The 15,105-nt window shown below is 44.3% G+C and overlaps 3 protein-coding genes, 1 non-coding gene and 1 pseudogene across 6 annotated transcripts in view; 1 reads left to right on the top strand and 4 right to left on the bottom strand.

The window, feature by feature from the left end:
- Positions 1-15,105, top strand: part of LOC121305398 (immunoglobulin kappa light chain-like) — a 322,019-nt gene that overhangs the window by 41,166 nt on the left and 265,748 nt on the right. The gene's annotated exons all lie outside the window — the stretch shown is intronic.
- LOC121305430 (histone H2A-like) lies at positions 780-1,221 on the bottom strand. Its single transcript, XM_041237083.1, has one exon. The coding sequence runs from the start codon at positions 1,219-1,221 to the stop codon at positions 838-840; it is 384 nt and encodes a 127-aa protein (XP_041093017.1). The 3' UTR covers positions 780-837.
- trnas-aga lies at positions 1,940-2,021 on the bottom strand. The gene has a single exon. It is a non-coding gene; the product is annotated as a tRNA-Ser (tRNA).
- On the bottom strand, positions 2,445-2,777 carry LOC121305443 (histone H4). The gene has a single exon (XM_041237093.1). It carries the CDS (start codon positions 2,754-2,756, stop codon positions 2,445-2,447), a length of 312 nt encoding a protein of 103 aa, XP_041093027.1. The 5' UTR covers positions 2,757-2,777.
- Positions 3,321-3,782, bottom strand: LOC121305436 (annotated as a pseudogene).

Here is a 15,105-nt window from a genome sequence, read left to right as displayed (position 1 = left end):
TTTCTGAATTGTTTGGCGCCCTTTTAATAAACGTAGTCATCCACGAACATATTACTGATCCCCAGTATTAAAAAATACATCGAAACAAGCAGACTGTATTTAAAATTGTAACTGAAAAACGCTCAACAATAAACAAGAAATACTTATTTCTGGCGAGAGAAAATACATCATAAAACATAGAAATAATCCAAACATGTATCATTAACCTTAGAGAATACAGCCTCATTAAAACATATACAATCATAAACCTAAAACGCGAGGAGGATTTGCAGTTGGAAACATATTTCAATGTAGCTCGATCAGAGACAAAGTAAACCAGTGGACTGATATTGTATCGAACTGTCTCCTTGTCAGGACCGTGGCATTGATGTGGGGAATGTCAGCAGCACCCGCTCTGCGCTGTGGCGGGGATGTGTTTGATACGGGTATGAAGAGATACTGTAGCGCTGTACTGCTCACAAGAAGTATTCATTGTTGCAATTCTCACTCCAGTACTTCGTATTATTCGGAAATTGTAAATCAGACAGATTCACTAATTCTGTTATTGTCAGCTGGTGCGTAAGACAAAGTAAGCCAGTATATTGTTACTGTGTCGCAGTGTTTCTTTCTAAGGAACGTGGGGAATGTGAGCAGCACCCGCTGGGGCAAGGCCTGTGTTTGATCTCGCTACAAACAGATACACGGTAACGCTGCACCAAACTATTCATTGCTGCAATTCTCAGTTTGATATTACTCAGACAAACGAAAACAGATTCGATGCGCTTTTATAGAAAAAGTGGGTGGCTCTTAAAAGAGCCTTTGGGTGTTTAGAAGATCTAAAAGCGGCGTCCGAGTGATTTACTTCTTGGCTGGCTTCTCGGTTTTCTTGGGCAGCAGCACGGCCTGGATGTTGGGCAGCACTCCGCCCTGAGCGATGGTCACGCCTCCCATCAGCTTGTTGAGCTCCTCGTCGTTGCGCACAGCGAGCTGCAGGTGACGCGGGATGATGCGGGTTTTCTTGTTGTCCCGGGCGGCGTTCCCGGCCAGCTCCAGGATTTCAGCAGTCAAGTACTCCAGCACAGCGGCCAGATAGACCGGGGCTCCAGCGCCGACACGCTGAGCATAGTTTCCCTTCCGCAATAGTCTGTGGACACGGCCGACTGGAAACTGCAGTCCGGCCCTAGAGGAGCGAGTCTTTGCCTTAGCACGGGCTTTACCGCCGGTCTTTCCTCTTCCAGACATCTTCACTGTAGTTGAGAAAATCACAACAAGAAATGCGCGTCTGCTCTCCTGCTATTTTATACACACCGGCTCATTCGTGATTGGACAAAAATTGTTCTATACTTATTAGAATGTTAAAGGCGTCATACTGGATGAGGGCGGGCAACATTTTATTTGCCTGCCTCTGATTGGTTGTATCTCTCCCCGCTGTTTCTGGTTTGGCGCTGTTCTGCTGCTGTTTGTCTTTTGTTTCTTTGGCGCTCATTTTGAAATTGCAACACTGCTGTAACAAAATGTAACCGTTTGGAAGTGTTTAAAACCACACTGCCCACAGTCATGCTGGAGTTTAGTTAGATTTCCTAGGTTTTAGTTCAGTTTAGCGTTCTGTGAACTTCAGTTAACTAGAAAGTCGATATTGTTGACAGTCCATATTGTTTACATTGTGTAATATATATATATATATATATATATATATATATATATATATATATATATACACGTTTATATGGTATATATTTCGCGAAATTATATACCATATAAATTTATATACATTATATTTTAAAATAATTTCTTGTTTACATAATAAAATGTGTCTGTTTGAACTCGAGTATCCCCTCTGGATGCGGTTCAGTATCACAGGCTCAGATGTGTCCACATGAGAAACATTCCTACACATCCCTGTCTCTGGTTTGAGTGAGATTATACAATGACACGGATTAATACAAAAACAATAGTTACACGTTGACAGGAGGAGTCGAACCTGCGCAGGAAGACCCCAATGGATTTCTAGTCCATCGCCTTAACCACTCGGCCACGACAACCAATCGTAGATTCCCGCGCAGCCGAGCAATGCATTTCCAGAAAACACTGCTATTGCTGTGATCGCAGTAGAGCAGGTTATGCAAATGCTGGTGGTGAGAAACAACGGCGTGTTTTTTCTAAAGCCTGTACAAGTTTTTAGAACAATACCTTCTTCCCTAATAATTACAATACCGTGTTAAAGCATTTTCTGTAAACAGAATAACTTAAAATGCTTACGTGTATTTTATATGAATTTGAGTTTACGCATATATATATATATATATATAAATAAATCTGTAAATATACAATTAATACCCTAATCCGAAGAGTACTTTGTCATACTGCCCAAAGTGAACGAGTAGTAAATACATTTAAACTCTTGCTTGACACAGTGGGTGGCTCTGAAAAGAGCCTTTGTGTTTAAATGTAGCCGATGAAAATCCTTAACCCCCGAACCCGTAGAGAGTGCGCCCCTGGCGCTTCAGCGCGTACACCACATCCATAGCGGTGACGGTCTTTCTCTTGGCGTGCTCAGTGTAGGTGACGGCATCCCGGATCACATTCTCCAGGAACACCTTCAGCACCCCGCGGGTCTCCTCATAGATCAGCCCGGAGATTCGCTTCACTCCTCCGCGGCGAGCCAGGCGGCGGATAGCAGGCTTGGTGATGCCCTGGATGTTATCACGGAGCACTTTGCGATGACGCTTAGCGCCTCCTTTCCCGAGTCCTTTACCTCCCTTGCCACGACCAGACATCTTTACAGTAACAGAACAAAACTTCAAGTTTAAATGAAAAATATCCGGCGAGTCTCAGTGTTATGAGTACTAAGCGGACCTGGTTGAAATTTACATTCCTACAATGAGCGACTTTCTCACAGACAGGATGAGTGATCTCACGGAGGGCGTGTCTGAGCGTCATTTTAACCGTTTATTTTCATCTCAGATTTTAAAGATTTCTATATTATTTTTTGCACAATTTTAAAACATTCATAGCACACACACGCAAAATAAACACTATTAAAATACATTGTATTTGATGGGTGTTTTTTTTATTTTTAAACACATCAGCATGTTTGTTTTCACTCGCCAGTGCTACTAAAATATGCGGTTTAAACAGCGTTTTACAATAAAGTTACATAACTAATGACTAATATTATCTGTAATACTACAAAGCCACAAATACATTTCTGCAAAAATGAGTGTATATATCCGAAATACCATTTCTCCAACAATACACATTTTCTTTTAAAGAATCGAGGGAAAAAGTCCTTATCAATACAATTCTAGTTTTTATATTCAAGGCACAATTGAAACAGGAATTCATCTCTCTCTGCGGTGTTTTGGGTGGCTCTTAGAAGAGCCTTTGTGTTGCTGGAAGGACGGGGCAGGGACGGGCTCGGTTTACTTGGAGCTGGTGTACTTGGTGACGGCCTTGGTGCCTCAGACACGGCGTGCTTGGCCAGCTCTCCGGGCAACAGGAGGCGCACGGCTGTCTGGATCTCCCGGGAAGTGATGGTGGAGCGCTTGTTGTAGTGAGCCAGGCGGGACGACTCGCCGGCGATGCGCTCGAAAATGTCGTTGACGAACGAGTTCATGATGCCCATCGCTTTGGAGGAGATGCCGGTGTCGGGGTGGACCTGCTTCAGCACTTTGTACACGTAGATCGCGTAGCTCTCCTTCCTGCTCTTTCTGCGCTTCTTTCCTCCCTTAGGCTGGCTCTTGGCAACAGCCTTCTTGGAGCCTTTCTTCGGCGCGGGTGCAGCTTTCGGATCGGGCATTTTCTTCCTCTGATGCAGCTCAAAGATGAATGAGTAGCCAGCCCCACAGCGCCGGTATTTATACAGCCTGTATGCAAATTACTACCCAACAATCCTTTACATTGAGAATGTTCAACTACGAACCAACCAACGCTCCCGGGGGGCGGAGTGCTTCGCTGTGATTGGTTGTGCTCTTAAACGCAAAGGAAGGGGTGGCGACTTTGCCACGAGCGGAGTGATTTTTTTTTTAGTTCAGATTTGAACTTGGCGCCTTTTTTACAACCGTCACTCCAGATGTTTGCTTTTTCTTTTATTAAATGCGTCAATAATTCAATGTACAGTAATACTGAACCCCACTCCCGATGCGTCTAACATATACAACAAATACAGATATATTGTGAACCCCAGGGCGCTCTGCTGCGCTCATTAAACGCGTTGAAACTCAATATCGATATCGATGCTTCTTGACTTTGTGCTTCTGTTTAAGAGAGAGATTGTTTCACAGCAGCTTAAGTCTTTTCCAGCGAGTCTCTGTGTTATGAATACTAAGCGGACCTGGTTGAAATTCCCAGTCCTAGAATGAGCGCCTTTACCACAGACACGCCCTCAATGAGCTCACTTATCTGTCTGCGGTTTTAACCGGTTAATTTCGACTCATATTTAAATGGCTATTGTATTCATTTTTGCACAATGTTAAAACACATTCATATTGCACACAGTAACAAAACAAAACAAAACATTAATAAAATACACTGTATTTGATAGATGGGGTTTCTTCTGGTTTGGGTGTGCTTATATTATATCCTCCTCTACCTGTAAGTAAGCAGGACGCACAGTAGACATGCCCACGTCATTTTTCACACAACACAAAGGTGTCTGTTCAGCATGTATTTGAAAGTACTGTTTGCTGTGAGAAGTGTCTCATTTTAACACACCAGCCTGCCTTGGAGCTCACGTGCTCTTGTAGATGCTGTTATCACGCTGTATGTGGATGGCGCTGCTCGGTCCAGTTGAGTCTGGTTTGTTAAGTGGAGCGCTTTATCGGCACAAACTTCGTTCCTTTCTGCACCATTTCCAGGTGTTTGTGAAAAAGAATCATCTCCCTTATTGCCTGATGGGATCCAGATTAAAAGGAGGTTATAAAGGAGAAAGGGGATTCGAAATCCACTCGGATATATAGTGAAAAGTGTTGAATTTAAATCAAGGAAAGTAATGTTAAAACTGTACAAGACCTCATCTAGAATTTTGTGTTCAGTTCTGGTCACCTCATTACAAATAGGATATTGCTGCTCTAGAAAAAGTGCAAAGAAGAGCGACCAGAATTGTACCGGGTTTAAAAGGCATGTCATATGCAGACAGGCTAAAAGAATTGAATCTATTCAGTCTTGAACAAAGAAGACATTCAAAATTCTAAAAGGTATTGACAATGTTGACCCAAGGGACTTTTTCAACCTGAAAAAAGAAACAAGGACCAGGGGTCACAAATGGAGATTAGACAAAAGGGCATTCAGAACAGAAAATAGGAGGCACTTTTTTACACAGAGAATCGTGAGGGTCTGGAATCAACTCCCCAGTAATGTTGTTGAAGCTGACACCCTGGGATCCTCCAAGAAGCTGCTTGATGAGATTTTGGGATCAATAAGTTACTAACAACCAAACGAGCAAGATGTGCCGAATGGCCTCCTCTTGTTTGTAAACTTTCTTATGTTCTTATGCAATACCAGTCAACTTGACACAACTGTGGGAAGTATTGGAGTCAGCATGGGCCAGCATCCCTGTGGAACCCTTTCAACACCTTGTAGAATCCATGCAATGAAGAACTGAGGCTGTTCTGAGGGCAAAAGAGGGTGCAACTCAATATTAGGAAGGATTAGGAATTATTATTATTATTATTATTATTATTATTATTATTATTATTATTATTATTATTATTATTATTATTTATTAATGCTAATACGAGAGACACCTCTCTCTCACACACACACACACACATACACAATGTACTAATGAGTTATCTTTTATCTAGCCATCTTTCATTTATTCATGCTTTTTACAGTTCAGCGAATTGCATTCGGCATTCACAGAAAACAACATTATATAATGAAATAAAAAAATAAAAAAATCCCACTGACTCACACTGCTTTCACTTTTTACCATTTACTTCCCGCCCACAGCTTGCGTCTCAATGCATGTTGACGTTTGTTTTGTTGACTCAATTGCCATGGGAACCTTTAAAGTTCCGCAACAGACTTTATTCATACAACAAAAAAAGAGTTCAGTATCTTACAAGTGATCACATGTGCTTCAACTCCTGTCATTTATTTGATTTCTTGTCCTTGCCACTTGTAGTATGTTGGTAAAACTATGAGACAGTTACGATTGCGCATTAATGAGCGAGTATAAAAGTTACACTGAGAGAAAAGATATTCATTCACCACTATCTAGACACTTTGTAGATGCCAAACATTCAGCTTCGGATCTTAAATTCTGTGGCATACAAAAAATATTTCAAGCTGGCAGAGGTGGTAATCTCAATCAGAAACTATCACAATGTGAATCCAAAGGGATCTTCTATCTCTATATGGTATAAACTGAGGGATTAAATGAAGAGCTAGGATTATCATGTTTCCTGTGATATAATGCACAAGCATACTTGTCTTTCATAAGACATAAAATATAGAGCTTTGAGATGATGTCTGTTACTATCGGATTGTTTAGAAATATACTCAATCATGTTACAACTGTTCTGTCTGAAATATATCTGTAACATTTATGTAATGCCTTTGAGGTTTTTTGATTAATTTAATTTGCTAATTTCTGATTTGTTTCTAACTGTGATCAGCGATCGCTCTGTTTGCCGTATATTTTCTTTCTGTAAGAAGAGTGTCCTTGTGATCCCATATAGAAAGCGTCGAAACAGGTTGCCCTCCTTAATATAACCCAATAAAGAATAAGTACCCGCACCCCCCAGGTGATTTACTGCAGCGTCAGGCATTGCAGGTTCAGGAGTGCACTGCAGTTTTTAGAAAGCGCCTCTGTGCGAGTCAGGATGGCCGAGCGATCTAAGGCTCTGGCTTCAGGTCGCAGTCTCTCTGGAGGCGTGGTATTCAAATACCACTTCTAAAAAATCAGTTTTGTTCATTTATTTCTTAAAACATCCACCGAATGCTTGGTAATTTGAAAGCGTGCAATTATGCCTTTGCATTACTTTGAATGTGTCATTGTTCAGTTTAACATGAGAAAATCTTCATGCATGTGGCTGGTTAGCTCAGTTGGTTGGAGCATGATCCTAATAATGCCAAGGTTGTGGGTTCAATCCCCATACAGGCCATGACTTTTCTTCTTTAAATAAACCACACCCGCAGTAATGCTATATATGGCAGTATAGGCTAAATAATGAACCAAAGTCAAATCGATTTGTTGAAACGCTATAAGATTTGTATAAGGCAATCACTCGTGGGAAAATGTTAATACAATATCCTATCTGTCAACGTTCATAATAATGAATACATCTTTATTTCAAAATACATAAATTTTAAAAAGTTTTTTTATGCAAAACGCCCTGTCTGTTTTCTCTCTACACTTCTGCATTTGTTGGATGAAATGCACGACCTTTGTTGAGAATTGCTTTCTGATTTTGTTTTAAATTAGAAGCCTAGTTTTGTTTTCAAAAGCTTATCCTGTTTTTGGACTCGTTTGGCCACTTATTGGTCTGGATTTTGAAATAATTTTACATAGCATTTTTTGTTTTAATTGTATTTTATTTAAATTATTTTAACAGCAGTTTTCCATGAACAGTAATTGGCTGAACTCTAGCCCCTCCTCCTTCCCTGTGCTTTCTGAGCCAGCAAGTCTAGTCCTGTTTGTAACAATTCACATTCTCCATAAAGTTGGTGTAAGTTTCACCCACCTGTCTCTTTTATTAGGGTCAGTAGCCTGTCCAAGTTAAAACTCAATTTCCCATAGTTCCTTGCTATCACCCTTGTTCATCCTCTCCCCCCATTGGCTCATTCAGATATCCACTCCTCCAATCTCAGAGCTCCTTGGAAGCCAGCACCAGTATTAAAGCTGGCTGGCTAGGCTAGGAGAGCACTCCCCTTTGCCTTGAGGAATCCATTTTACAAACAGCTCATTACTTAATTACAGTGTAACTTTAACTTTATTTTAGATAAATACAGGTGCATCCATTTACTCTTTTGTTAAAATCTTGTACTTTGTCTACACTCTTCTTTTTTGTTTATACTCTTACTTGTTTAAGTTTAGTTGCTGTTCAAGGTCTGTTTAGGGTTTGTTTTAGTGTGTTCAGTCTCCATTTTGTTCCTGATCCTCCTGATATTTTCCAAACGGCTGTTCACCCTTCAACCCGGTACTACTCGACAGACTCATCATTTTCTACAATCGATATTTTTTCATCAACCTTCATCCACCATCATCAGTGCAGGACTCTATTTGGGACTTCATTATTTGTTGGTGAGATTATTCCTTTTCTGTTTGCTGGTTTTTTCTACTTTTGTTCCTGTAATTTTGGTTTTGTTTTGTTTCTTTGGATTACATGTGCATTGCTTCACTGGACTTGTTAGGCCTAAATTTAATTTATCATCCATTGCCATCAAGACTGTCTTTGTAATTGTTTTTGTATAATTATTCATTCACCTTTGTCTTTTTTTGTCGGTGTGCTGGTTTTGTATTGGTGTGGTGTGTGTGGGGGTTTATTGGAGGCTGACCAGACACCACATTCATTTTGCTTTAGTGTTATTTTGTTTGGATGTTTGTTTAGTTCTCTTTACTTTTCTTACTCGCCTGTACCTTCCACTTAACTAACTGTTCTCTGCAATAAGTTGTTGTCCTTATATTTCATTTATTACATTATAGTTTACAACAATAAACCGTTTGTTCATGAAATTGACCCCTCTGACGCCCCTGCTTTTGCTGTCTGTCACTCTTGCTGACTTAGTTAGTTATAGATAGTGGGCCAGTAGTATCTCGTTAGGGGGGACAGTACCACTGCTTCTCAGTTGTGCAGAGTGATCGTTACATGATGGGTTTGTGGTTTGATAGATATTAACTTGTTGCTGATGCACACAGCTGAAGTGTGGAATCAGTATTGCTAAGGTGGTTAGTAGTTGCTTTTGGGTATTTAAACAAGTGAAAGGATAGATAAATGAAATAATACTGGCCTTGGTGGAACAGCTCGTTCATCTGGGGATCTGATTCTCTGATTGGGTACAAGAGATACTGGGTTCAAATCCTGGAAAAGTCTGTCATTTTATCCCTTGCTGTTTGCTTTTTGTTCTTCTTTCACATTGTCCCTGCCTCCACCTCCAAAACCAGGATCTCCTGTTTGCTAGCAGCCTCTTTGAACAGCTAAGCTACGGCACGACACTTACAACCTGTAGCAGAGTCTTTCAGCATGTATTTCCCAACTACAGCACAGCACTAAAATTAACTGATATATTTTAGCAAATTAAACAAAATATACATTTCCCACCTTAGATATCAGAATCTGTATTAATTTCACCTGTTCGCATGCTTCCGTTCCGGAAATGAATGTCAAATTCATTTGATTTTCTAAAAAGAAAGAAAATCCCCAGATCCCACCAAGACTTAAACTCAGATCACTGGAGTCTGAGTCAAGAGTTCTAACCATTCTACCACGAAGCCGATGGGAGGGTCTCATTTTTCTGCTGATGAGCCTTAATCGAGCCTCATTGCACCCAGCCGGCAAAATATCGATGTGGTACCGGTAGAAGAGACTTTACTGAAGTTTTTCACAAAACTTCACACATTGTTCTTGGAAATCTAACAATTTGCAACAAAACTCCAGGACTCTTCAAGTTTTTCACATTAATGGACTCTTTTTACAACTGGACTTGCAAAACTTTGAAACATCCCTACTCTTAAAACCTTTCTTCAAGCTCCACAAGGGTAAATATATAATTGCCTGTAGCTATTAGATTTAGAATATCTATGATGTGTTGTCTTTGCTTATCCATGTGTGCTATATAATAAAACTAGTTAAGAATCATTATTTCTTAAATTGTCTGTGGTTTTTTTGTTTGAAAAAAGGTGCTCTTTTACAGAGAGTAAACATTCATGATTTAATCAATTAAAATTAAGCCAGAACCACGCATTACTATTGGAGTCATGTATTGTTGTAGTTTATAGCATAATTGGTGAATTATAGTGACTAAGTTATAAGTTATAGTAGTTTGTGAGGAATCCACATTGTGATATGACCTTGGATGTAAAAAACATAAATATACACGACAACCCCCCCCCACAGAGTGAGGATAACAGAGGGGTTCAGATCATCAAGGTTTAGACGAGGCTGTTCATCCCCAGCAGTGATAATACATGTGAAACAATGAACAGGGGCAGGGGCAGATAGAGCCTGAAAAGAGCAGCACTGCTGTGCTTGTGCTGACAGACGCAAGTCATCTTGACATTGGAGAGGGGAAGTACTTGCAGGGACAGTTTAAACAAAGGCCATCACGACACTGAAACTCCCTCATTATGCAAAGGCCTTGATACTAAAATACACGTTCAGTTTATATTTCTGCACTTTTGTTTCGGTGCTCATGAAGCTGCTGGGTTGGCATCACAGTTGGTTTTTAATCCAGAGCTGGGATAGCATGAGCAGTGGTAATGTGAGCTACCTGTGAGCTCCTCCACTCTGCCACTGGAACCATGTCTCACTGCCCAGCCAGTCTGAGACATCTTTTTGGAGGCTGCCTGCAATGATGCACGAGGCAGGGGCAGCTTCAGGCTGGATTCAAGTAACTGTTTGTCCAGGGGGTCCCCCTGTGTCCCAGCAGGGAGTCTCTCTCAGAGGCGTGCGGCTCTACAGTGTCTGAGCCTTTGAGGAGGTGTGGGAAGAGCCCCCAGAGCAGAGACACACACAGCAGCACACTTATAGGTTTGCGTTCAACAGGAGAATAGTTGGCGTGAAACCCTGCTTCAATGTTCCCCTCAGATTTTTCACACACATTGGTTTTCATTATAGCACAGCATTCTAACTGATCTGTGTTTAATTCTTTTCTAAGGAGCAGAGCAGACACCCTCATTTAATGATGATTGACTGGCATGTTTGGTATGAAGCTGCTCAGCTCACTCTCCTCTTTCCAGAATCCCCTCTTGGCAGTTTAACAGGGGGTGCAGGGCTGCATTCCAGTACTCAGTTTAACAGGGGGTGCAGGGCTGCATTCCAGTACTCAGTTTAACAGGGGGTGCAGGGCTGCATTCCAGCACTCAGTTTAACAGGGGGTGCAGGGCTGCATTCCAGTACTCAGTTTAACAGGGGGTGCAGGGCTGCATTCCAGTACTCAGTTTAACAGGGGGTGCAGGGCTGCATTCCAGTACTCAGTTTAACAGGGGGTGCAGGGCTGCATTCCAGTACTCAGTTTAACAGGGGGTGCAGGGCTGCATTCCAGTACTCAGTTTAACAGGGGGTGCAGGGCTGCATTCCAGTACTCAGTTTAACAGGGGGTGCAGGGCTGCATTCCAGTACTCAGTTTAACAGGGGGTGCAGGGCTGCATTCCAGTACTCAGTTTAACAGGGGGTGCAGGGCTGCATTCCAGTACTCAGTTTAACAGGGGGTGCAGGGCTGCATTCCAGTACTCAGTTTAACAGGGGGTGCAGGGCTGCATTCCAGTACTCAGTTTAACAGGGGGTGCAGGGCTGCATTCCAGTACTCAGTTTAACAGGGGGTGCAGGGCTGCATTCCAGTACTCAGTTTAACAGGGGGTGCAGGGCTGCATTCCAGTACTCAGTTTAACAGGGGGTGCAGGGCTGCATTCCAGTACTCAGTTTAACAGGGGGTGCAGGGCTGCATTCCAGTACTCAGTTTAACAGGGGGTGCAGGGCTGCATTCCAGTACTCAGTTTAACAGGGGGTGCAGGGCTGCATTCCAGTACTCAGTTTAACAGGGGGTGCAGGGCTGCATTCCAGTACTCAGTTTAACAGGGGGTGCAGGGCTGCATTCCAGTACTCAGTTTAACACAGGGGGGTTTGCAGGGCTGCATTCCAGTACTCAGTTTAACAGGGGGTGCAGGGCTGCATTCCAGTACTCAGTTTAACAGGGGGTGCAGGGCTGCATTCCAGTACTCAGTTTAACAGGGGGTGCAGGGCTGCATTCCAGTACTCAGTTTAACAGGGGGTGCAGGGCTGCATTCCAGTACTCAGTTTAACAGGGGGTGCAGGGCTGCATTCCAGTACTCAGTTTAACAGGGGGTGCAGGGCTGCATTCCAGTACTCAGTTTAACAGGGGGTGCAGGGCTGCATTCCAGTACTCAGTTTAACAGGGGGTGCAGGGCTGCATTCCAGTACTCAGTTTAACAGGGGGTGCAGGGCTGCATTCCAGTACTCAGTTTAACAGGGGGTGCAGGGCTGCATTCCAGTACTCAGTTTAACAGGGGGTGCAGGGCTGCATTCCAGTACTCAGTTTAACAGGGGGTGCAGGGCTGCATTCCAGTACTCAGTTTAACAGGGGGTGCAGGGCTGCATTCCAGTACTCAGTTTAACAGGGGGTGCAGGGCTGCATTCCAGTACTCAGTTTAACAGGGGGTGCAGGGCTGCATTCCAGTACTCAGTTTAACAGGGGGTGCAGGGCTGCATTCCAGTACTCAGTTTAACAGGGGGTGCAGGGCTGCATTCCAGTACTCAGTTTAACAGGGGGTGCAGGGCTGCATTCCAGTACTCAGTTTAACAGGGGGTGCAGGGCTGCATTCCAGTACTCAGTTTAACAGGGGGTGCAGGGCTGCATTCCAGTACTCAGTTTAACAGGGGGTGCAGGGCTGCATTCCAGTACTCAGTTTAACAGGGGGTGCAGGGCTGCAGTACTCAGTTTAACAGGGGGTTCCAGTACTCAGTTTAACAGGGGGTGCAGCTGCATTCCAGTACTCAGTTTAACAGGGGGTGCAGGGCTGCATTCCAGTACTCAGTTTAACAGGGGGTGCAGGGCTGCATTCCAGTACTCAGTTTAACAGGGGGTGCAGGGCTGCATTCCAGTACTCAGTTTAACAGGGGGTGCAGGGGGTACTGTTTAACAGGGGGTGCAGGGCTGCATTCCAGTACTCAGTTTAACAGGGGGTGCAGGGCTGCATTCCAGTACTCAGTTTAACAGGGGGTGCAGGGCTGCATTCCAGTACTCAGTTTAACAGGGGGTGCAGGGCTGCATTCCAGTACTCAGTTTAACAGGGGGTGCAGGGCTGCATTCCAGTACTCAGTTTAACAGGGGGTGGGCTGCATTCCAGTACTCAGTTTAACAGGGGGTGCAGGGCTGCATTCCAGTACTCAGTTTAACAGGGGGTGCAGGGCTGCATTCCAGTACTCAGTTTAACAGGGGGTGCAGGGCTGCATTCCAGTACTCAGTTTAACAGGGGGTGCAGGGCTGCATTCCAGTACTCAGTTTAACAGGGGGTGCAGGGCTGCATTCCAGTACTCAGTTTAACAGGGGGTGCAGGGCTGCATTCCAGTACTCAGTTTAACAGGGGGTGCAGGGCTGCATTCCAGTACTCAGTTTAACAGGGGGTGCAGGGCTGCATTCCAGTACTCAGTTTAACAGGGGGTGCAGGGCTGCATTCCAGTACTCAGTTTAACAGGGGGTGCAGGGCTGCATTCCAGTACTCAGTTTAACAGGGGGTGCAGGGCTGCATTCCAGTACTCAGTTTAACAGGGGGTGCAGGGCTGCATTCCAGTACTCAGTTTAACAGGGGGTGCAGGGCTGCATTCCAGTACTCAGTTTAACAGGGGGTGCAGGGCTGCATTCCAGTACTCAGTTTAACAGGGGGTGCAGGGCTGCATTCCAGTACTCAGTTTAACAGGGGGTGCAGGGCTGCATTCCAGTACTCAGTTTAACAGGGGGTGCAGGGCTGCATTCCAGTACTCAGTTTAACAGGGGGTGCAGGGCTGCATTCCAGTACTCAGTTTAACAGGGGGTGCAGGCTGCATTCCAGTACTCATTCTGCATTCCAGTACTCAGTTTAACAGGGGGTGCAGGGCTGCATTCCAGTACTCAGTTTAACAGGGGGTGCAGGGCTGCATTCCAGTACTCAGTTTAACAGGGGGTGCAGGGCTGCATTCCAGTACTCAGTTTAACAGGGGGTGCAGGGCTGCATTCCAGTACTCAGTTTAACAGGGGGTGCAGGGCTGCATTCCAGTACTCAGTTTAACAGGGGGTGCAGGGCTGCATTCCAGTACTCAGTTTAACAGGGGGTGCAGGGCTGCATTCCAGTACTCAGTTTAACAGGGGGTGCAGGGCTGCATTCCAGTACTCAGTTTAACAGGGGGTGCAGGGCTGCATTCCAGTACTCAGTTTAACAGGGGGTGCAGGGCTGCATTCCAGTACTCAGTTTAACAGGGGGTGCAGGGCTGCATTCCAGTACTCAGTTTAACAGGGGGTGCAGGGCTGCATTCCAGTACTCAGTTTAACAGGGGGTGCAGGGCTGCATTCCAGTACTCAGTTTAACAGGGGGTGCAGGGCTGCATTCCAGTACTCAGTTTAACAGGGGGTGCAGGGCTGCATTTTACTCAGGGGGTGCAGGGCTGCATTCCAGCAGTTTAACAGGGGGTGCAGTACTCAGTTTAACAGGGGGTGCAGGGCTGCATTCCAGTACTCAGTTTAACAGGGGGTGCAGGGCTGCATTCAGTTTAACAGGGGGTGCAGGGCTGCATTCCAGTACTCAGTTTAACAGGGGGTGCAGGGCTGCATTCCAGTACTCAGTTTAACAGGGGGTGCAGGGCTGCATTCCAGTACTCAGTTTAACAGGGGGTGCAGGGCTGCATTCCAGTACTCAGTTTAACAGGGGGTGCAGGGCTGCATTCCAGTACTCAGTTTAACAGGGGGTGCAGGGCTGCATTCCAGTACTCAGTTTAACAGGGGGTGCAGGGCTGCATTCCAGTACTCAGTTTAACAGGGGGTGCAGCTTTCCAACAGGGGGTGCAGGGCTGCATTCCAGTACTCAGTTTAACAGGGGGTGCAGGGCTGCATTCCAGTACTCAGTTTAACAGGGGGTGCAGGGCTGCATTCCAGTACTCAGGCTCAATTTAAACCCTGCCTGCCTTCACTTCCTCTCACTAACCACACACACTTATTCCATTCTCAGAAATGAGCGCAGAGCTGACTGACCTCAGAAAAGGAGATGTGTGCTCTGTTACACACTCTTTACATTGACTTCTGATCAGCCAATTAAAATTACTGCAGCATTGGAATATATTTTAAACAAAAGAAAATGAAAAGGGGTTACACCTGAGCACTAGGATTGAACTCTAGTCATTACCATTGCAGGCATGGAGATTACACACACAGAGAGAGAGACAGACAGAGGGAGAGCAATGAACTGGGTGAGGA

Source organism: Polyodon spathula, chromosome 43 (assembly GCF_017654505.1).
Source record: "Polyodon spathula isolate WHYD16114869_AA chromosome 43, ASM1765450v1, whole genome shotgun sequence".
Lineage (NCBI taxonomy): Eukaryota > Metazoa > Chordata > Actinopteri > Acipenseriformes > Polyodontidae > Polyodon > Polyodon spathula.
Note: the sequence above shows the minus strand (reverse complement) of the source record. Positions and strands in the feature narration are given on the sequence as shown.